At 45.7% G+C, this 21788-nt stretch overlaps 1 protein-coding gene and 2 pseudogenes across 3 annotated transcripts; 2 read left to right on the top strand and 1 right to left on the bottom strand.

Annotated features, from left to right (window-relative positions):
- The first annotated feature begins 1799 nt into the window (after positions 1 to 1799).
- LOC103642811 (glucose-1-phosphate adenylyltransferase small subunit 2, chloroplastic/amyloplastic/cytosolic-like) lies at positions 1800 to 2924 on the top strand (annotated as a pseudogene).
- A 4739-nt stretch (positions 2925 to 7663) lies between these two features.
- On the top strand, positions 7664 to 7798 carry LOC111590437 (uncharacterized; annotated as a pseudogene).
- A 4111-nt stretch (positions 7799 to 11909) lies between these two features.
- On the bottom strand, positions 11910 to 21419 carry LOC103641779 (ATP-dependent DNA helicase Q-like 5). Of its 3 annotated transcripts, none has more exons than XR_002265934.3 (21): positions 20287 to 21417; positions 20087 to 20206; positions 19948 to 20001; positions 19542 to 19654; positions 19100 to 19312; positions 18875 to 18953; positions 18725 to 18778; positions 18583 to 18657; positions 18436 to 18489; positions 18294 to 18338; positions 18125 to 18219; positions 17892 to 18018; positions 17392 to 17490; positions 16725 to 16780; positions 16542 to 16644; positions 13478 to 13606; positions 13113 to 13291; positions 12976 to 13000; positions 12788 to 12903; positions 12496 to 12697; positions 12112 to 12399 (listed from the first exon to the last, which is right to left on the bottom strand). XR_002265934.3 is itself a non-coding variant. In XM_035963496.1 (21 exons), exons 1-20 carry the CDS (start codon positions 21250 to 21252, stop codon positions 12613 to 12615), a joined length of 2787 nt encoding a protein of 928 aa, XP_035819389.1. In that variant the 5' UTR covers positions 21253 to 21417; the 3' UTR covers positions 12157 to 12399; positions 12565 to 12612. The 3 variants fall into 3 exon arrangements, 2 of the variants coding, with proteins under 2 accessions (XP_008663336.2, XP_035819389.1); XM_035963496.1 differs by having other exon boundaries at positions 12157 to 12399; positions 12565 to 12697; XM_008665114.4 differs by having other exon boundaries at positions 11910 to 12697; positions 20287 to 21419.
- Positions 21420 to 21788: the final 369 nt, after the last annotated feature.

The raw sequence follows: 21788 nt of genomic DNA, 5'->3' as shown, positions 1-21788 counted from the left end.
GGCTGGTCCGTGCCTCCGTGGTCCTTATCGCCGGATATACAGTGTATAGAGTCCATACTAAAATCTCTACTAACTATTAAGGGGGCAGTGTAGACTGCCCCCGCTCCCTACCCCGCAACCGCCTCCCGCACCTCACGCCCCGCCGTCCTCCGCACTCCCGCGCGTCGCAGCCACTGCGAATCCAGCTCCCGCGCGCCGCATCCGCCGCGAATCCAGCTCCTGCACGCCCGCGCCAGCGCCTCCCTACTCCCGCCCGCCCGCCAGCGCCCGCAACGTCGCGAGCCGAGGCGGCAACAGAGGCACAAGGAAAGCAGGCACCTCGATTCTGCCGCTACTTCGCCGTTTCCGGGCTACCCACGTCCGCCTCCTCGTCGCGTCCACGTCCGCGACTGCTCGCCACCGCCCCAGCCGAGAAGCGGAAGCAGCGGTGGAGCCGGGTCCTCTACCACCACCCCGTGGGCAAGTCCCGACTGGCTCCCGTCTCTCCCTTGCGCGGTCGGCCAGAGCGGCGGCGATGACTCGGGGATTTCCATCGCGTCCGCCAAGCTCAGCGAGGTGCGGGACCTCCTCCGCGGTGCGCTCTTCCTGCCGCTCTTCGAGGGATTGCGGGAGGAAAGGCCCGTGTTCTGCCTCAGCGCGGATCCACAGGACTTCAACAGGGAGGGCGGTGCCCCGGTTCCGCTGGCGAGCTGCATCGTCTCCGACGCCTGGCAGCCATCAGATCAAGCAGGGATGCGCGAGCGAGACTTGGGGGGCGAGCCCATCCACCCACGCCGGTCGCACCACCCCCACCCGGCGGCCTTCAAGTCTGCATCTACATTCTGCAGTCCAACGCCACCCGCACCGCTTGCTTTACCAGCAGTCCAGCACTGGCGTGGGCCGTCCCCGTCCGTTCCCCTCGCCGATGTGAGTTTCTCCAGCCGTCACCGTCAAGTAACGGCCCCCCACCCCACCCCGCGTCTAGGCTCCTTCTGGGGGAGGCCGCGGCTCACCGAGCTGGCTGCGCCCCCACCGGCGGGAACGACAATAGTGCCACACTGGACGCTTTCCTGGTGCAGCACGACATGGAGAACATCTACATGGACCGGCGGGGTGGGGAGGGAGCCAGCGGCGTCTCCTCCCGTCGTCTACACGCAGCACCACAACGAGGCAGATCCGGACTTTGGTTCCTGTTGGTACAAGGAGATGCTCGACCATCTCGACAACGTGCTGGACAACGAACCCGTGGTGGTGAAGAGAGGCCAGGACATCGTGGAGGTGAACCCCCAGAGCATCAGCAAAGGCATGGTGGACAGCCTGCTGTCGTCCATAGTCAGAACGGGGACAGACCTGGTGGATGGGATGGAGGACGCCGCGAAGGTGTTCGACGAAATGTTGACTAAGGGCGAGGAGGTACCATCTGCGGTGATGTACAATGCTCTAATCAATAGCTACTGCACAGGTGCAAATATGGAAGGCCTTTGTGCAGACAAGACTCGACAATTGGTTGACATCACGGACTGGATCGTGGACACAGAGATTACCTTGCTCAGGGACAACAACAGGCCAAAACCTGGTGGCAATGTTACCTTTGGCGAGTTGCTCAAGAGCAGTGTGCTGACAGAAGGTGTCCGGGTGCTTATGCTGGTCTGGAATGCTAGGACTTTCGTCGGTTTGTTTAAGAAGGATGGCTTGCTGGCTACCCATGATGAGGAGCCTACAAATTACTTCCAGGGGCATGACTGTGTTGTGGATTTGAATTGAAGCTTGAAGAGTGTCCACTGAAGCAGTACCCATGGGAGCAGGAACATATGGCTTCGATGAAGGAGTACATTGCTCGCTTTGGTCCTGGTTCTGCAAAGCTTGTGAGGGGAATGAAGCAACCATGGCCGCCACCAAGGGCAGTCCCGCCGCGGCTTGATTACAGCGATGATGAGGCTTCTATTGGTAGTGCTGGTAGTGCTGGGACTAGATTGTACCCCTTGACAAAGAAGCGTGCCAAGCCTGCAGTGCCATTGGGTGCCAACTATAGACTGATTGATATTCCTGTCAACAGTTGTCTCAACAGCAACATATCCAAGATCTATGTGCTAGCGCAATTTAACTCTGCTTTCCTCAACCGTCACCTCTCAAGAGCCTATGGGAGCAACATTGGAGGGTACAAGAATGAAGGGTTTGTTGAAGTCTTAGCTGCACAGCCGAGCCCAGATAATCCAAACTGGTTTCAGAGTACTGCAGACGCTGTAAGGCAGTACTTGTGGTTGTTTGAGGAGCATAATGTGATGGAGTTTCTAATTCTTGCTGGTGATCATCTGTACCGAATGGACTACGAAAAATTCATTTAGGCACACAGAGAAACATATGCTGATATTACTGTTGCTGCCCTACCGATGGCTGAGAAACGTGCAACTGCATTTGGCCTCATGAAAATCGATGAAGAAGGGAGGATCATTGAGTTTGCTGAGAAAACGAAAGGAGAGCAGTTCACAGAAATGATGGTTGACACCACCATACTTAGCCTTGATGACGTGAGGGCAAAGGAAATGCCTTATATTGCTAGCATGGGTATCTATGTTTTTAGCAAAGATGTAATGCTTCAGCTCCTCCGTGAACAATTTTCTGAAGCCAATGACTTTGGAAGTGAGGTTATTCCAGGTGCAACCAGCATTGTAAAGAGGGTTCAGGCTTATCTTTATGATGGTTACTGGGAAGAGATGTGGGCTGTTCTAATCCGTATTTTCGCTCACCAAGAGAAGGTTGATTGGATGTACTTTGTTCCTTTTGCTGGCACAACAGTTGGCCTTGTGATATACTCATACAGGGGCTCAAGGCAGAATCCTAAAGAGACAGCACGGGTTACACAGGCCATGGATGCGGAGGCTGCAGCGGCAAACAGTACAACACAAGTTCCTGGTGCTTTTGGGGCGTGCTTGCAATTTCCCTAGGATCCGGGTGGCAGTAATGCTACACATCGGCTTGGGGGCAAGCCGATTTTTAAGAAGGGGGGAATGTTAGGAAATGTGAGCCCACACGGCCCATGCCGGCCTAGGAAGCTAAAAGGAACACTACATAGGAGCAGGGAGGACCAGGAGGAGAGGCACCGAAGCATCAGATTACTGTTGTTCATCTTCTCCTTCCCTCTCCTCTCTTATGTACCCAGATCCTCTCCCTTCTAGAAGAGGATAGTTGTTGTGCTTCTCCATTCTACTTCCCTAGCTGCTACCCTTCCAAACTCTTCTCCGATTTGTACCAGATTATATGCTTAGCGTTCTTCATGATATTGGGTTGAGTTCGTGAGATTAGGTTGCTGACAGCGTGTGACTAAGGTCAGACACCAAGAAGAAGATGGACCTGCTCAAGTTCGTTTAAGGGCCAAGTAGACATGTAGAAAATGGTAATTCATTTGAGTTGTACTTACCAATTTAATGGATTAGTTGTTATTTATCTCATTTTGGTTAAATCTTTTATTACTGTTGTTGTTGTGGTGGTGGAGGTGGTAGCTGGTTATTTAACTGTTCTTTTTAATGCAGATTTTTCTTCTGGATGTACCCTTGTAATGCTTGAGCAGTATTCCCAGATTTCTATCATGTCACTTAGAGACCAAGAGTCCAAAGACCACAAATACTCATATCTCAGTTTTTAAAATTTGTAGTCATCATTTCTTTTGGAGGACCTATGGTAAAGTTCTTCCATTCATGCCCCAGGATGTTCTCGTGGTATGCTCATCTACTGGATGGACAGATGAAAAGCACATGCTTTATCATCAATTATTCGAAGAAACATTTGTGCGCCAATTACATGAAAGTGGTTGCAGTTTTAAGGGTCTGTTCAATCCTGCCCGCTACATGATTATCTAGAGACTAGGCTAGATAATCTTCCAAGCTGTGTGTTTACCATTTCCTTCTTACTAACAAACTTACCTGCCCAATGACATGACACTATCCAGGTGTATTATTACTGGTAACGGAGAAGCTACCTACATGTACCTAGGCCAGCCCTGGGAGCCCTTCGGGAGGGTTGTTTTTGTAGAAACTTTCATGGATCTATGCATAGAGCCTGCTGGGTGGCATAATTGGGACAAGCCTGAGAATGAGCAAACCGCTTGCTTCTACGAGTGCAGGTCTCAGCCTTGTGTCTTTCTGTTTCTCGTTGTTCCTGAACACGGGTGTTACTTGAACACGGAGGTGGCAGCGCGCGGCTTTGGCAGTGCTGCTCCCGTGGCTCTAAATCCCCGACGGCACTGTGGACGAAGATCTGGAAGCGAGAAACAGAGGAGAAGGAAGCTTACCATCTCGAAGCTAAAGCACATGCCTTTTCAAAGGATGGCAGCAACAGCAGTGTCACATCGATCGGGCCTTTGTAGACAAGATCAGGAAGTAGCCAGTGCCAGATTTTATTATACCAGCGGATTATATTAGTCAGTACCGTAGTGTGTAACTTGGATTAGTTTGCACTTGTTTCTATTTTCAGAAAGGTACATATCAAAGTCAAGAAGACCATCACCAGTGGAAGAAGGATTTCCCTGGTTCACACTTGCGTTAGCAGCCACATTATTATCTTCAACATAAGCAGGAGTCAAGGGGAGTGGTTGTGCCACATACTCCTTATACAGCTCATGCAGAGAGTCATTGACAACCTTAACATATTTCATAGCCTCAGCACCATAAATTTTAGAGTAACTGAACTCAACAAGCTTCATCTTGAAACGTGGATCCATGACAACAACAATGGCTAATACCAGGCTGCAATCTTTCCAGTATTTGTCAAATCTCTCATGCATATCCTTGGCAATACTGCTGAAGATGGGATTTTCATGTTCTGTGCCATTGGCTAGCTCAAGCTGAATTTTCCAAGCTTCATGGAAAAAGATGTTTGCAGTAGGATTTGCTGAAGCCATGACACTATGTGCAGAGTCATATAGCAGTTTCAGGTAATTACAGGTAGACTCAACTTTCTTCCAGTCCTCTGCTGAAGGAGATTCATTGTAATTATCATCACATGTCTCCAGTGTAGAAAACGCCTACTTATAGTCCAAGGCAGCCAACAGCATCAAATAAGTTGTGTTCCACTGGGTTGTAACATCTAAACAGAGAGTCTTGGTACTGGGAATCTCCAGCTGCAGAGCAATCTCAGCAAACTTCTCCTCACGATTTGGAGAAGCTTTTATGAACTTGATACTCTCACGGATGTTGTAAATCACACCATGAATTGAAGCAATTACATCCTGAGCAACTACATTGAGGATATGGGACTAAAGTTTAGTTATGAGACTAAAGTTTAGTCCCTAACCTATTTGGTTCTAGGGACTAAAATTAGTAAGAATATACTAAATTACTCATAAGAAGACTAAAATGCCCTTAAACATTCTCTTGTTATTATTACAATTGAACTAAATGAGGGGGAAAATATGGAATTAATATGTTTTAGTCCCTTTTAGCCACATCTTAAGGGACTAGGGACTAAAACAGTTTAGTTCCTATTTTAGTCTTACCGTTTGGTAATTTAGGAACTAAATGAGACTAAAATGGAGGAACTAATCTTTAGTCACTCAAACCAAACGGGGCCTAAGTCGTAGTTAGCACACTCGACGATCAAGTTACTTCAGATTTGAGGGCCCCACCGTCTGATGAACTGTATGAGAGTGCCGGGGAAACAAAATTGTCAACAATGCAACTGTATGAGCTACCTGATTCAACACAAGGAATCGTTAAAAAGGACCACCAACATTTCTTCATTCCTTATGATCGGCGGGTCCTTATGATCGGCGGGCTCAGGTCCTCCTTCGCCATGGACGCGCCGTGCTCCACGGTCTTAATATTCCGCCAAGATCTGGCCACCATGGAGTGGGAGGAAGCTGGGCGCATGCCGCCCAATATGTATTGCTGCTTCACTGGCCTATGCGAGGCTGCCTCGCAGGGAGGCGCCATACCGACCGATGCTGCCGGGGGCAATAATAAGGTCAAAGTTCTCGGAGGCGATGGGAAGGTGTGGTTCGCAGGTAAGCGAGTGCGCGGGAAGCTTGCAATGTGGGAGGAATATGAGATGGGGAGCAGTGGCAAGTGGGACTGGGTGGATGGTCTTCCTGGCTATGGTGATGTAGAGAGTTTATTTTAGTACAAATAGCAACCATATGTCCTACCTGATCTAAACCGCAACACTAATTTTATTATGTGATGTTTTCCACATATTATGTGATGTTCCACTATACGAGGTTGTTGGTATAGAATTTATGTTGTATATTTGATCAAATAATTTGTGTGTCGTTGCAGCGTATGGCCATTGTACAGGCTCTTTGGCTTGTGTGTTGCGACAATCGTGATGGCTACTGCGCAAGTCACCAAACATGATGGCACGGTTTTTCGTTGTACCGGTAAACACTAATGACTAACCCAATGACTTAGATTACTTGATTTGTTTTGTGTGCTTTGTGCTGAAGGTGTTTCTTAATTCTAGCATGGCAGACAAGAAGTGAATGTGGAGTTGAAGGAAGGTTATGTATGGGGTATGATGTTGTTTGTGTGAAGTTTCCGATAGTGAGTATATTGGTAATTTCTTGTTTTTTTGCTTTCTATATATGACATCTTTGCCATTTTAAATTTTCATGGATGACTGGTAAAATTTCATATGTGTTCATGTCCTTATCTGATTATGTCAGCTCTCTTAATCATGCAAATTCTAAAATGATCATATCATATAACTTTGATTCCTTTCAAATAATTTAATTTATGAAACAACTATGTTCGTAAATGGATATATTGATTCTGTAGCAACGCACGGGCATATATCTAGTATGTCTATAATTCCTTTTATATACTTGGAATATATTTTTATATACGTTTATAAATATAGTTTATTCCTGTAACTTATACTCTGTGGTTGATAGTGAATCTGTTTCCTCGTGGTTGTTTGCTCCTCTATATTTGAGGGGGTTTTCATGTAAATCTGTGTCTATTTTATTTCCTAAAAAATATATCTATTTTATTTTTTCTAACAAGTGGTATCAGAGCTAGGGTTAGCCAATTGTTTTTATATATATTGTGGTCGACGCCTGGTCTTAAAGTTTCTCGTAGCAATCGTATTATCTTGAAAGGCAACTGTTTGAATAATCTCTATTACTTGCAATGTTCATCAGTTGATGTTGAAGCTGATTCTATTGCGTTCCAGAAGAGAGGTTATTTTGATGATACGAAGCTGTGCTCCAATTTCAAGTCTAATGATGACTTAGACTTGGTTGATATTCAAATTTAGCATCCTATTAGTGTTTGGGAAACAGTTCTATAAATTTAGAGTCAAGGGAAAATTTGTTGGAATATACCTTTAATTCTTTTATATAGTTGCAATATGCTTTTCTTTACGCCTAAAAATATAGGTCCTCCCTGTAACTTATACTCTGTGGTTGATAGTGTATCTGTTTTCTCGTATTTGTTTGCTCTTTTCACATAAATCTTTGTGTCTATTTTATTTCCTAACAGCCCAATCGCTAGATTATATAAAACATTTCTCTTTATCTCTACTTATTTCAATTTCACACTTTCATATGTCGTGTGTACGAGACAATGCGGACTTGTTGTACGAAAAGGTAAGGCTCATATCTTTAGCTCATTTTCAAATCCACTAATTATTAAAGCACCATTTTCTCATATCCACTTTGAGCTATAAAAAAAGTAGGGCTTATTTTTAACTCATATCTTTCTCAGACTTTTGGCTAAGATAAAGTGTAATATTTATTATTATCAATTTAATATCTGATATATGGACGTTACGTGTGAAGCGTGTAGGTTTATTTCTCTTCCGCTTCTCATCTACCAATTGACCCAAAGGCCGTTTAAGCCACAAATGAATCACGAGAAACCATCCAAGTCCGACACGATAGAAAGTCACACACAGTGCCCCGCTTCCACATAGTACCACTTCATTAGTTAAAGGATAACGAGCGACAGAATGAACTATAAAAAAGGTAGGGCTAATTTTCAACTCATATCTTTTACGGTCTTTTAGCTAAAATAAAGTGTAATATTTATTCTTATCAGTTTAATATCTCATATATTGATCATATATTCACTTTAATATTAAATTTATTTTTTATGGATATCAAATATACGATTGTAGTCTGTCACGCACAAACATTGTAATATTAAGATTTAAAGCATCTAGATTCGTGGCTCCACTGAATTCATACTTACTAAATTTTGATATGTTTAGATCCCGTTTAAAAGTATTAAATATAGTTAAATTAAAAAGACCAATTATACAGATGAAGACTAAATGACAAAACGAACCTATTAAGCCTAATTAGACCATAATTCATCCATATAATGCTGCAGGAGATATTTGTTGATTATAGATTAATTAGACTTAATAAATTCGTCACGTTGTTCAGTCTTTTATCTATAATAAGTTTTACAATTAAATTATATTTAATATTTGTAATTAGCATTCAATCAAACATCAGAACAGGCAGCACCAACGACTTGGATGTGCATTGCATCTGATCGTTCCACCAGCTCAAATTATTTGATCCCATCCGCGAAGCCAGACGCCGGACAAATTATGAGCAGACACCGCCTGCTGCGCCTCATCCAGACTGACGCAGGTCCACAGACGTGGCAAGAGGAAGATCCAAAGATGCAGAGCGTTCGCCACTTCGGCGTGCAATCAATTCCAGACCAGATCTAGCGAACAGGAACTGCAAGACCCACCGGCCCGCTTTGGACAGTACTGTGTCTTGTCGACGACGATGGCAACGAAACGGAAGCATTGCGATCGATGACACGAAACGTGCCCTGGCCCCTGAAATGGCCAAGCATCGATCGTGGCCGCGTAAAGCGACCCCAAGCAGTGATGGGTGAAAGAAGGATCTGGGACCCCTGAGCGCACACAGTTCGTAATCTCCAGCCGTGGTGAACAACGTTTACACAATCAAACATAGCGCCTCATCAATCGCTGCCTTTGCTTTTACAGTGATGGTTCGGCATCATTGCTTCCTGGATACACGTATACCATCGTTTTCCCCCTTTTCTTCGCGCGGCTGCCAACTGGAGTAAACCTTAGCCCACTGATGGCAGAAGTCCCACGTAGCCAGCTGTCAGCATATCATCTTCTCCTCAAGTCAAAGATGGTACCAGAAGAATACGGACAATGCTGCTACGACGACGATGACTATACATGGAGTATATGAAGATGGAGGCATCGCGGGAAAAGGCACAGGCGTGCCAGGAGAGCGGGCTCGGTGTCTAATGAAAACTAGCGTCCGTCTAGCTTGGGCTGGAGTGGGCCTTGTAAATGTTGGCAGGTCGATTGGTCGTGTGGACCGAGTGGTTACAAGTAACACCCAAACCCTGGCTGTAAGGGGTCATGAACCATTTTGGCTATCAGATATCAAATCAGATCGTCTTCCTCGCTGTTATCTTCTTCTTCAACCCTTCTTCTACCTCTCTTCTCTCCGATATTCCCTTCTAGGTGCTAACATTTGGTATCAGACTAGCGCAATCCTGATTGTCATCCGCGTTCGATTGCTGTGGTCGGAATGGAATCCGCGATGCAGCAGATTTTGGAAGCTTTGGGCCAGATGGAGGAGCGATTGACGGCAACGCTGGGAGCCAGATGCGACGCGATCGAGCAACGCAGCACGACAACCGTGGCAAATCTGAGGGGCGGCCGCGTAGGGCTGGACGCTGGCGCACGCGTGGTCGTCGACAACTTCTCCTTCAGAGTCGGAGTCAGAGTTTCTCACCTCCCTTGCTGCCCAGGCTCCCTCGGCCGAGGAGGCCATGGTCGCGGTCGCGGACGCGGGGAGCCCCGCGAGGCTCAACCCGCTCCCCAACACCGACGCAGAGGAGGAGGAGGTTCTCACCATCACGCCCACCAAGTGTTCGACAATATACCTCAACCGCGGCATCTACTCCGTCCGCAACCCGATCCTCCACCGTCAGCACCTACTCCGGGACTGCGACGGCAACCACGTCGACATCCTTCCTACCTCCGAGTTCGACGAGGGTCCCATCTTCGACGAGGAGCCCTGCTTCCACCGTAACCTCCTGGATTCAGATCCAGACTCTCCCTACGACTGGGTCGTCCCCGTCATCGCCGTCCACAGCAGCGGCTACACTGAGATGTCCCACAGCGAAGCCGACAAGGTCCCCGCGACCGCCGCGCTACCCAACCTGCGCGAGAAGATCTGCTGTCGGTTCGTCGATAGGACGAAGCTGTCCAGCCATGTCCGCCTCATCCACTTCTCCCTACCGTCGCCGGACCAGGCGCTCGGCATCCCCATCGGCACGCATGTCTTCGACTGCACCAGCGTTGACGGGAAGCCGTGTATGCGATCGTACACGCCGACGAGCAAGGAGGACGAGGTTCTCGCCACTACGCCCATCAGGTGTTTGACGAATTGCTTTAGCATCATACAGTGTCGTTTCTTGCACTCGTGCAATTGCAGAAGGGATGCAGTGCAGCATAGGCAATCATGGCCACCGCCTGTACAGTATGGGATACTGGGTGATGGTGTTCAAGTCTGGCTTCCGCCTTGGCCACCACCTGTTTGGGAATTCTGGCTGTCACTGAAGATTACTGGTCCACAGATGATGCATTCGGTAGGATACTTTGGATTGCCAGTTATGCCAGCGACATGTATTACAATTTCAGAGATTGTGTCTGGTTCAAGCGAGCAAATATTTCCTGAAATATTTCTACAAAGCTTACATGAGTGCAGAGTTTGTCTTAGTGAAAATACTGGCAGAAGTTTACTCCAGCTCCCATGCCACCATTTGTTTTGCTTGATGTGTATGAAGTCTAATTGCAGAATTCATGTGATAGAAGCGGATTTAACCCAGGTCTGGTTAAGAGAAGATGCAGTTGCTTACTTCAAAAATATGTTTGATGGTGGCCTGAGGCCAACCTCAAATGCATTTAACAAAGTTATAGATGGCTGGGTGAAGGTTGATATGCTCAACGAGGCCCATGGGTTCTTTGATATGATGCCTGAAAAGGACATAGATGATGTTACAGTGGTCATTTTCTACTTTGGAGGACAACATGTGGGCTGGGAAATGAAGACAGAATGGTTGTCTAATGGTTGGCTATGTTTGGTATGTGGTGCATCTGATACTCAAGAGCTTCCTCTACATTTCATTAAACTTGCAAAGGATACGTACACATCTGACTGCATGTTCAAAAAAATCGGATATGGCACTGTGAGTGAGGCTTTGGTTTACATGCTGTCCTTACTATTTGTTCGAAGAGATTATTGCAACGAGGAACCATTTTTTAGGAATGTGCTTGAGCATTATCAATGTGGCGTTGAGATGATACGGAGGGATTTATTTATTGGCCATTGGAAACATTATCTTCAAAGTGCTATACCACTTCAACCCTGCTTTGATGGTCTCATAAATGTTGGCAAGGTAGCCGCACGTACCCTCCAAGATACTGTTGTAGGGAATTCTTGCATTGTGTCTAGACAGCCTCCATGGCCACCCCCAACGCGTCACCATTTCAGAACTATGCATGCTGAAACTGTGGCAAATTGGAACCACTTATTCAGTTGGTGTTTTGCAAATTCAGATTTGGGTGAATTACTGACTCTCAACTGCCCTGCTGACAGAGCAATGGTGCTGCTGATGTACCAAATTGAGTTGAGACTGCTCAATTGGGCCTGGGAAGACGAGTGTGTTTTCAACCTGTGTCTACTTGGATTACACAGTGCTGTTCATAGCAGCCTAGCCAATGCTTATAAATCCTGGTTGATAACAATGATTCACCGAACACACTCAATTGGCCAAGATCATTTTTGGCATAACGTGGATAGGTGTGTGGTGTGTGGAATTAAGGATAGATGCTGTGCAAGATTGGCAAAGCTAGTTTTATCTGCTACACTGACACAAGATTCTGGCAAGCTTTCTCAACTTGAATTGCACCATCCATTGTTGTTGAATACTCAGTCAAGCGGCTTGAGGACAAGCCGCATTTCAAGCAGTGGGGAATGTCAGCATATCATCTTCTCCTCAAGTCAAAGATGGTACCAGAAGAATACGGACAATGCTGCTACGACGACGATGACTATACATGGAGTATATGAAGATGGAGGCATCGCGGGAAAAGGCACAGGCGTGCCAGGAGAGCGGGCTCGGTGTCTAATGAAAACTAGCGTCCGTCTAGCTTGGGCTGGAGTGGGCCTTGTAAATGTTGGCAGGTCGATTGGTCGTGTGGACCGAGTGGTCGTGTGGTTACAAGTAACACCCAAACCCTGGCTGTAAGGGGTCATGAACCATTTTGGCTATCAGATATCAAATCAGATCGTCTTCCTCGCTGTTATCTTCTTCTTCAACCCTTCTTCTACCTCTCTTCTCTCCGATATTCCCTTCTAGGTGCTAACACCAGCTTGGCTGGCCGCATCAGCATCGCTTGAATAAATACCGCCATCTGTATGAAGTGAGGAGGTGATGCCAAGCAGATGTGTAACCATTTAGAATGCTTGTGGTGGACCAACTGCGGACAAGCTGGGAAGAAGGCACGAACATGTAGCAGCTCTCTATCATCGATTGCGGTTGCGGCTTGCAAGCATTCTACTCGGCACAGGACACGTACCGAGTGAAAGCAACTGTTCCTATTGCCGTGCCGGTAAGTACTACACTGCTACTCTCCTTTTCCCACGAGTTTGACCAGCTCGGCCTTGGCAGCTTCCATGACCACTGGGAAATCAACCTCCAAATAGCGGCCCCTGCCAACCAAAATTCCAGCCTGTGAGATACATAAACTGGTAGCAAGGAAAAATATATACATGAGAGGGAGAGAAGTGGCGGGAAGAGACCAGAAGTGGTTCTTGGACCAGGTGGCAGATGGAAAAGCCGGGCTTGATATGCCATGCATAATCCTAGCAACGGCCCTTGGCGTGAATTTCGCAAACGAATTGCTTTTAAGGAACACCTGTGGTACAGTTAAAAGTGTTGTCATAGACGACAAAAAAATCATGATGGAAAATGCAGCGACTGTCCGTACCTTTATGTCAGCTTGCAAGAATGGGCTGCAGGAAGCAAGATGAAATGCCGAGTCAAATGAAGTTTTGGAATAAAGCAGTTCAAAGTACAAGTGGATCATCGTTGTCTGTTTGAATTGGGAAGATGAAGCGCACAAACCTGCCCCTTTGTGGCTGAGTACATTGGCCACTGTCTGAGGTGGAGTAGTTCTTACTAAAGTACTGTATGATCTTCTTTTGAATGCACGGAGTGTGCTGGGAGCCAGAACAGCCATCAGTCCTTTGGCAACCCTTGACAGCAAAGTTTGCTAGATCAAACATCGCATCCAATTTACTGATCTGTACAACAAAGCGTCAAAGATTTGGTTAAGACGAGCTAGAAACACGGTTATATCTCCAGAAATATATTGGCTAAACAGATAAAAAAAACTTAGGAACTCGAATAACTTCATTTGAAGTTTGGATAAGAAACAAACAGAACACTTATTGAAGAAAGGGAGCATTTGGAGGACACTTGCAGTGTACCTTCGAGTTTTCTACTTCAGAAAGCCATCTTGTGATATCTGCTGAAAGCGCATTCAAGTCATCTGGCTTCTTTAAGATCACGTAAATGCAGGCTGGATCTTTTAATTCAAATGAAATTTCTCCAGAGAACTGATTTGAGGAGAAATAGAAACTAAAAAGGGTCAACATAGAAAAAAAAATGCAGAAATCTGAGGCAAAAGAAAGTTAGACAATGTCTAAAGAAGGCACAACACTAGCAAGTAAACATCCATAATACTAAACATATTACTACATAGTCGATCTTTATGCTCTCAATAAGGTCAACAGCCACAACTCATTGCAGTGTAACTGTGCGATAGATATGGATAAAATTACTAAAAGAACACCAAAGTGCAACTAGACAACACAAAGTAGAACCACCAGGTTATATCACAGATCAGCTAGCAGTAATAGCAGCTCGGCTAGCACCCCACCTGCCAAGCATGGTCTCTATCAATCAAAGTGTCTTTATCAAAGGAAGGAGTATCCAAGACAACTTCTTGTTGGTGCAGCAGCTTGCCAGATCCTTACACAATAAGAAAGAGCCTCACATCCTATTGAAGTTGAATATTTCCAAGGCCTTTAACTCGGTTTCCTGATCATTCTTGCTTGATATGTTGCAGCACTTGGGATTTGATCGAAATTGGTGCAATCTTATTAGTCTGCTGCTATCCACCTCCTCCACAAGGATCCTTGTCAATGATGAGCCTGGAGAATACATTAGTCTTCGTCGGGGCGATCCCTTGTCCCCCATGATGTTTATCCTTGTGATGGAGGCTTTGAATGCCATGGTCAGTTATGCTTTCCGAGTACATATCCTGCAACCGATTGTCTCTCAAAAAGCCAAACACTGTATCTCCTTCTATGTTAATGATGTTCTGTTCCTGCAGCTCTCCCACCAAGATATCTCAGCAATTATCAGCATTTTAGACATCTTTGGTCATGCTACAGGGCTAAAAACTAATATTTCCAAGAGTTCAGTTACTCCCATCCAATGTGGAGAGAAGTTGGCCACCATTTCTGCCTTATTGCCTTGCGAAATACAAAATTTTCCTTGCACCTACTTGGGGATTCGGGATTCCTCTATCAATCCGTAAGCTCTCTAACTCCGATCTCTTGCCACTGGTTGATAAAGTTGCTGATAAACTTCCTAGATGGAAAGCCAATCTCTTGAGTCGGGCTGGTCGCCTTGTCCTGGTTAAGGCAGTGTTGTCTTCTGTCCCTATCTATCTTATGTTGGCGCTGGAACTCCCTAAATGGGGTTTTAAGGCAATCGATAAGAGAAGAGGCTTTCTTTGGAAGGGGCAAGGTGATGCAAATGGAGGTAACTGCCTTGTTTCTTGGGAATCTGTCCAGCGGCCTTTGCAGTATGGTGGTCTGGGTATTCTCAACCTTGAGATGCTAGGATGGGCCTTACGTGTCCACCTGTCCGGTGGCTTTGGCTTCAGAAGAATGATCCAAAGTACACTGTAATGCAAAGGCACTCCATGTCCAAGTACACTGTAATGCAAATACACTCTTTGATGTGGTTGTTGTCTCCGTGGTAGGCAGTGGCGAATTTGTGAAGTTTTGGACAAATCGTTGGCTTCTTGGTAAAATTGTGGCTGAACACCGTCCAAGCCTGATCCAAATGATTCCTAAAAGGGCATTAAAACGGAAAACAGTAGCGGAGGGGCTCACAGATCGTAAATGGGTGTTAGATATAAGGGGGGCTTGTCTGTACAAGTTTTCGTGGAGTATCTGCAGCTCTGAAACTTGGTTGATGGGGTAGATCTTCAGCCCGACAACACAGACCAGCATATTTGGCGCCTCTCTGGTCATGGTACTTATTCCAGCAAATCGGCATATGATGCATTTTTTACTGGCTCTATCATTTTTGCCCCTTGGTGGCGTGTCTGGAAGACTTGAGCCCCCTTAAATGCAAATTCTTTGTATGGTTGGTCATCAAAAACAGGGGTTGGACAGCCGATAGACTGAAAAAAGAGGACTGCCTCATCCAGTTGCATGCCCTCTTTGTGATCAGGCCGAGGAGACTATCCAACATATTCATGTCTCATGTGAGTTTGCTCGGCGAGTATGGACGTTAATCCTCAACAATTTGGGCCTCCTAGCCATTGTCCCTCAGCCTGGATGCACACGATTTTCAAACTGGTGGCGCCAAAGTATCAAAAGTGTTGAGAAGAGTCTAAGAAAAGGACTTAACTCCTTAATCATTTTGGTTGCTTGAGAGATTTGGAAGCACCGGAATGCTTGTGTGTTTTGGGTGTTGTACCCTGCACCCAGCAAGTTATGCGTGTTGTGGTTGAGGAGGGCAGCGCTTGGTGCTTGACTGGCGCATCAGCTCTGCAAAACCTCCTCCTATGCTAGCTCCCTAGAGGAGCCTAGTAGTTTACTGCTGATAGTCGCTTAGGTCGTGTTGTTGCCCTGTGTGTGGCGCGTTGTGTTAGTGTGAAGGGCGCCTGGGCCTTTAGGCCTTTGTATTAGGGGTTGAGAAGTCTCGTCTCTCCTATGTTTTTCTTCTTAATATAATGACACGCAACTTTCCTGCGTTTGTTCAAAAAAATCACAGATCAGCAGGTACATGTATATTTTCTTAAAAATAAGATGCGTTATCTACATGACATCCTAATGGTAAATAAAGCAATGTAAAAAATAATGGGGTAATCATTATCCAATAATTTATTGGCATAACTCTACTCTAAAGAGCTATTGTTTCCCAGGGAATCCTATTGTTGTACAGATGATGTGACGCGTTACATAAAAAAACATTCAGACTCGATTGCTTAAAAAATGCAAGAAATTTTATACATGCAACACTGTAGACTGAGTTGGTTAAGATTCAGTCCTCATGGGTGCAATGCACCAAGCATGACCCCAGCAATTCAACTGTTAAGATATAAGTATTCATTCAGCTAAAGGTTGGTCATCATGCATTCTCAATTGTGTATTGAATAATGGCAGGCAGCCAGCCGTGAAGAAAAACGATGAACTCCTTCAAATGTTGGTATTAATAAGGAAAAGAAAGAAGTATTAAGTTCAAGCAAACCTTTAGCTGTTGCAAATGGTCAAATACTTCATTCACTGTGATGCTCAGATCATTAGCTACCTTTGTCATGTCGAAGACAAAATGTCCACCCTTAGTCTCTGACCTGTAATTCAAAAAATGGAGAATCAGAATCTCAGTACTGCATCAGGGGGGGGGGGGGGTGCAAAAGCAGATAATGTTTACTTATCCAGAACTGATCTAACTAGTACATCCTTGTCTGCAAGCAGCTGTGGTGACGTCTGCATTGATGTAAATAAATGAATCAGGAAAAGTAAAATAAAAGGAGGCGAGTATGATAGCTAAACAGAATAACAAAGCACATGGTATAATTCTAGTCATTGGTGTCCCTTTAATTTAAAAAAAAACTCGACTTGCAGGGGCTAAGCCACCCCCGATCATTCCTGATAAAAAGGCCCTATGCAAACTGACAAAACCCCTTAACCCCCACCCACCCATGTGAGAACTAGGCCGGACGTTAGACTGTGGGGCCGAGGTTATTTTTTTAACCCTAGCCCCGCCCGTTGCCTATGTCAGAACTAGGTTGGACCTTCGACTATAGAACCGAGACGATTTTTTTAACCCCAGCCAGCCAGCCTGAAATTCGCTCCCACAAGGAGTCAAACTCAGGATATAAGAAGTGCAACTTAGACCACCTGGCCAACTCGGCTATGCTCCCTTTCGCAAGGTGTCCCTTTGATAGTAAAGAGTCAATTCTTTAACTCTTTACATCAACCATGCTCATCAGCTGAGCAAGGTAATCAAGATTCTGGTTTATAGTGCACCATTTATAATAAACCAACTGCATCCAGAATTCTAGACAATGGGATCGCTCTACAAACATTAGATGTACCTTGTGAAAGTACAGGGTGCAGGTAACACTGAACTGAGGAAGTAAACGGAGATATTGCTGACCACCAATTTCTAGCTGTGTTAGGACTGTGAAGAGCACCTGCAGGATGAAATGACAAAGTTTGATACTGACATCTGAAAGTTAGATGGGCTATTCTGAATTTGATATTGGATATCAATGCAATAGCAATGACTACCACTTTCAGGAGATCAGAACTCGAGTGCCTAACAGATCAGGACAGTGCCTAGATGTGCACAAGGTGATTGAATAATAACCTTTGGTAGCAAAAAAACAGCTGTCATGGTGATCATGATTTCACTATAAGTTAAAACCTTATCACCATGCAGAAGTGATTTACAGCCAAGTAGCTATGAGCCTATGACTAACAAATTTGTAGCATGGAAATTTAAAGCTTAGGGTAGAATATTGTGACACAACTGCCCAAAATGCAGCAAGAACATGTGGAAAAAGAAACCAGATGCAATAAGGCAGATGCAAACCTCCTCTTTTATATCGAACTTGCGCGAAGTCGACTCTTTAACCAAGGAGCAAATGCACCCCACTGAATTTTCACATGAAAATACCTGGAAAAGAAATTTGCTCATAGCATATTCGTCAACACCGTCACTGTAAAAAAGAAGGGTTAATTGAAGTCATTCTGTAGGAAACTTAGAGCAGATTGAAAATGTAAATTACTAGTTTTTTTAAAAATGGACAAGAAGATAAGGTTCACCTGTGCAAAAGACTACGACTTTTATAGAATGTTGTTGAATCAAGAAATAGATGACAATATGACAGTCGTCCATCCCTTCCAGCACGGCCAGTTTCCTGAAAAGAGCACCGTAAGATGTCTAGAGAAGAGAAAAGAGAACGGAAAAAAAAACATTCCGCGTGAAATATACCTGTATGTATTCTTCTAAGCTTTCTGGCAAGCTATAGTGAATCACCTTTAAAATAGGAAATGCTTGAATCAGTCCAAGTGATAAGGAGTGTAACTTTGTTTAAAGCTATAGGATGTCACATTTGAACTTTGTATGCTCATACCCCTTCAACGTCACTCTTATCAAGACCCATTCCGAATGCCACTGTTGCAACAACCTTTAGTGACAGGGAAGGAGACAACAAAGGTTAGACATCAACACCTGTGTAATACATTTGATAAAATGTGTTCTCCCAAAGAACTGCCGTTACCACTCTTATTTTGTTAGAGCAGAAAAGCTCCTGTACACGATTCCTGTTCTTCATAAGAAGTCCACTGTGGTAGCTCTACAAAACAGAATCAGATGTAAATAAACAATAAATGCAACAAATTTCAGTCAAGGTGAATACCAACCTTAGCAGTAATGTTGTTATCACATAAGTACTTTGAAACATAGTCAGTTTCTCCCTGCCAAGAAAAAATGTTATATCTTTGCAACTGTATCAGAAAGATTTAGGTACTGGATAAATGTGTGACATCTTGAGAAAACAGAAAGGAAACCACCTGAAACTTGCAATAGACAATTATACTCTTCATGTCAACAAAAGGTGAAGCCTTCAACAACAGCAATAGATCCTTCAGTCTGTGTTTTTAAAGGACTGGATCAACATGTGCCCATGGAAACCAGGTGGCATGGCTTCTTACATAAGTAAACCATACTAAACAATCCCGCCTTGTCATCAAAATGACCCACAGAAACTTAGAATAGAACGATATAAAGTGACCTACCTGTTATTGCTCATGCTGATAAACAGCTGCAGATTGTCCCTTATTTGAGATGTTTTAATGAGGTTATCAGATGGTATTTCTAAGACAGTCACTATCTCCTCCAAGGTTTGAGTTGTCGCAGTTGCAGTCATTGCAAGAATAGATTGAACATTAAGTTTTCTTCGAAGTAGTGATGCACGGAGCCTTAGATATGAAGGTCTAAAATTATGAGACCTGCCATTGTTCAATATCAACTATCAAGACATAGTTATTGTTGAACTAACAATAAGCAATGATCAGAGCAGAGCAAGTACATAAAAAGCAAGAAGGGAGAAAAACAACGATCATAGGATGTATCAAAGAAAACAAGAAGATACAAAGCAGAAAAGAGAGAAGCTATGGTACTAACTGCAAAGAACAGCATGCAGTATATCAACTGAACTACAAGGATATATCAACTCACCATTCAGAAATGCAGTGAGCTTCATCAATAGCAACTAGGGATATTTGTAGCCCGTCCCTAAATATTAGCAGAAATTCTTCATTCAAGAATCTTTCAGGGGAAACAAAAAGCACCTGATCATAAATGGAAAGGAATTAAGCATAGCTAAACATGTTAGTGTAAACATCATCAACACAAAGGATATATGAAGCACAAGATCAGATTGGGTTCATTTTCAATATATTGAGAAATCTGTGTATCATAGATTCAATTTTTTAGCGAAGTTTTCAATATATGAAGCACAAAGAATATTTTCATCAAAGCATTGCTCACTGTTTAGGGGAGCATCAGGGCTGAGTTACTGTAACTAAAATTGGCAGAGGGTGCTACATTAGTAGTCATAAAAGTAGGAGTCAGACCAATTTACCTTTATTTCCCCTCCACGCAACCTTTGTAATGTCTCATGAAACTCATCGCTTGTCTGAGAGAATTTGACAGTGTAAAATAACGATCAGAATAAGGATGGCTAGGGTTCCCATAAAAGAATATGTATGCATAATATTTACCTGATTGCTTGCAAGAAAGCCACCTGGCAAAAATGCAGGTAGCTTCATCAGTTGATCCACCATTAAGGAGAGTAGCGGGCTTACCACCAGTGTTAGTCCAGGCAAAATCATAGCAGGTACCTAAAATATAGCATCACCGTCATTTTCAGAACTGCCATTACCAAAATGAAGATCTCAAAGTTCTCACCACACGTCCACACCTGATAGCATAGTGACTTGCCCGCACCAGTAGGGAGCACAAGCATAGTTGACTCTCCTGCAACAACCTTCTGAATTGCCTCAAGCTGCCCCTCGCGGAAAGAGTTGTACCCATAGATAATTCTGAGCAAATTCTCAAGATTCTGCTCAGACGGGTCCTCTCGCGCTGCTTCGACGGCCTCGAGGACACCACCATCTCCTCCTGCCCTCTTCTTCTCCCGCTCTATCATAGCTTCAGCCACAAAATCCCCTTCTTCGTCACCACGGCCTTGAGGCTTTGCGCCGCCATGTCGCTGCCGCCGCCAGGAGCGGTATTTCGTAGGGCGCCTGGCCTGCGCGTTCCTGAACGTCCTCCTCCGACCGTAGCCATTGATGTTGAGCCGCACAAAGTTTCCTTCGGCACCCCCTCTCGGCCGCTTCGGTTGCTCTGCCTCCGCCGCGGGCGGGACCACCTCCGACACCGAGTTGGGATGCACCCGCTTGGGCCTGGTCTGCGGCGGCGCGTCCGGCGCAGGGCACTGCGCTGTCGCTGCGGTTGCTATCTCGGTGGGCGCCAGAGTGGGTGCGGGTGTCGGAGCGCTGAAAGCGGCGGCGGGATCGAAGGAGGGGTTGCGCGACTGGACGAGACGGCGGAAGGAGGAGGAAGAGACGGTGCTGGTGGCGGTGACAAGCGCGGGAGCAGCGGCGATGCGCGAGACGAGACCGTGCGGGTCGGAGAGCGCGGCGGAGGGGAGGGGAGGCGGCGAAACAGCGGCGGTGCAGGCGGATGCTGCAAGCTTGGGCTTCGCCTTGGACTTGGGAGGCTTAGGTTTCACGGTGGCGGTGTGCTTGGGGTTGGGACGGTGTTCGGGCGGCGGCGGGGGCGGGGGCGGGGGCGAGGGCGAACGGCCGCGGGGCGGGGAGGCGGAGATGTCGGAGATCAGGGATCCCTCGGAGTCGGAGTCCCCGTCGACGAGTTGGGAGTACATCGGCGTGGCGCGGTGTGGGGCTGGGGGTGAGGGTGGTGCTCGTCGCCGTAGTCGTGAACGGAGCCGGAGCGGGGAGTAGCGGGGGATTTGGGGTGAGGATTGATAGGCTTCCCGCCAAGGCAGTGGGGATCTGACCGCGATCTGCCTGGCCTGCGAATCGAGCGACTCTCCTGGCCGGCCCAGCCCATCGCCTTTCCCGCTTTTCTTGCCAGAGGACAGTTTCTTCATTTCTTGCCAGTTGGCACTTGGCAGCATGTATTTTTTTCTTCGCCGTGGATTAACTAAACCTGCCCATGATCCTATATCAATATAGGATGGCAATGGATTAGGTTTAGATCGGATGGGGCAAAAACACGTCCACAGTCCTAGCGTAGAGTTTAACTAAACATGCCCATGATTGTACCCATGGATACACAATTTTAAACCCACGTCTTCACGCGGATTTTTACTCAGTATATACTTTTAAACAATCTCTACTAACTATTAAGGAGGCAGTGTAGACTGCTCCCGCTCCTGCAACGCCCGTGCGCCAGCAA

The sequence above is a fragment of the Zea mays genome, chromosome 10, assembly GCF_902167145.1.
Source record: "Zea mays cultivar B73 chromosome 10, Zm-B73-REFERENCE-NAM-5.0, whole genome shotgun sequence".
Classification (NCBI taxonomy): Eukaryota; Viridiplantae; Streptophyta; class Magnoliopsida; order Poales; family Poaceae; genus Zea; species Zea mays.
Note: the sequence above shows the minus strand (reverse complement) of the source record. Positions and strands in the feature narration are given on the sequence as shown.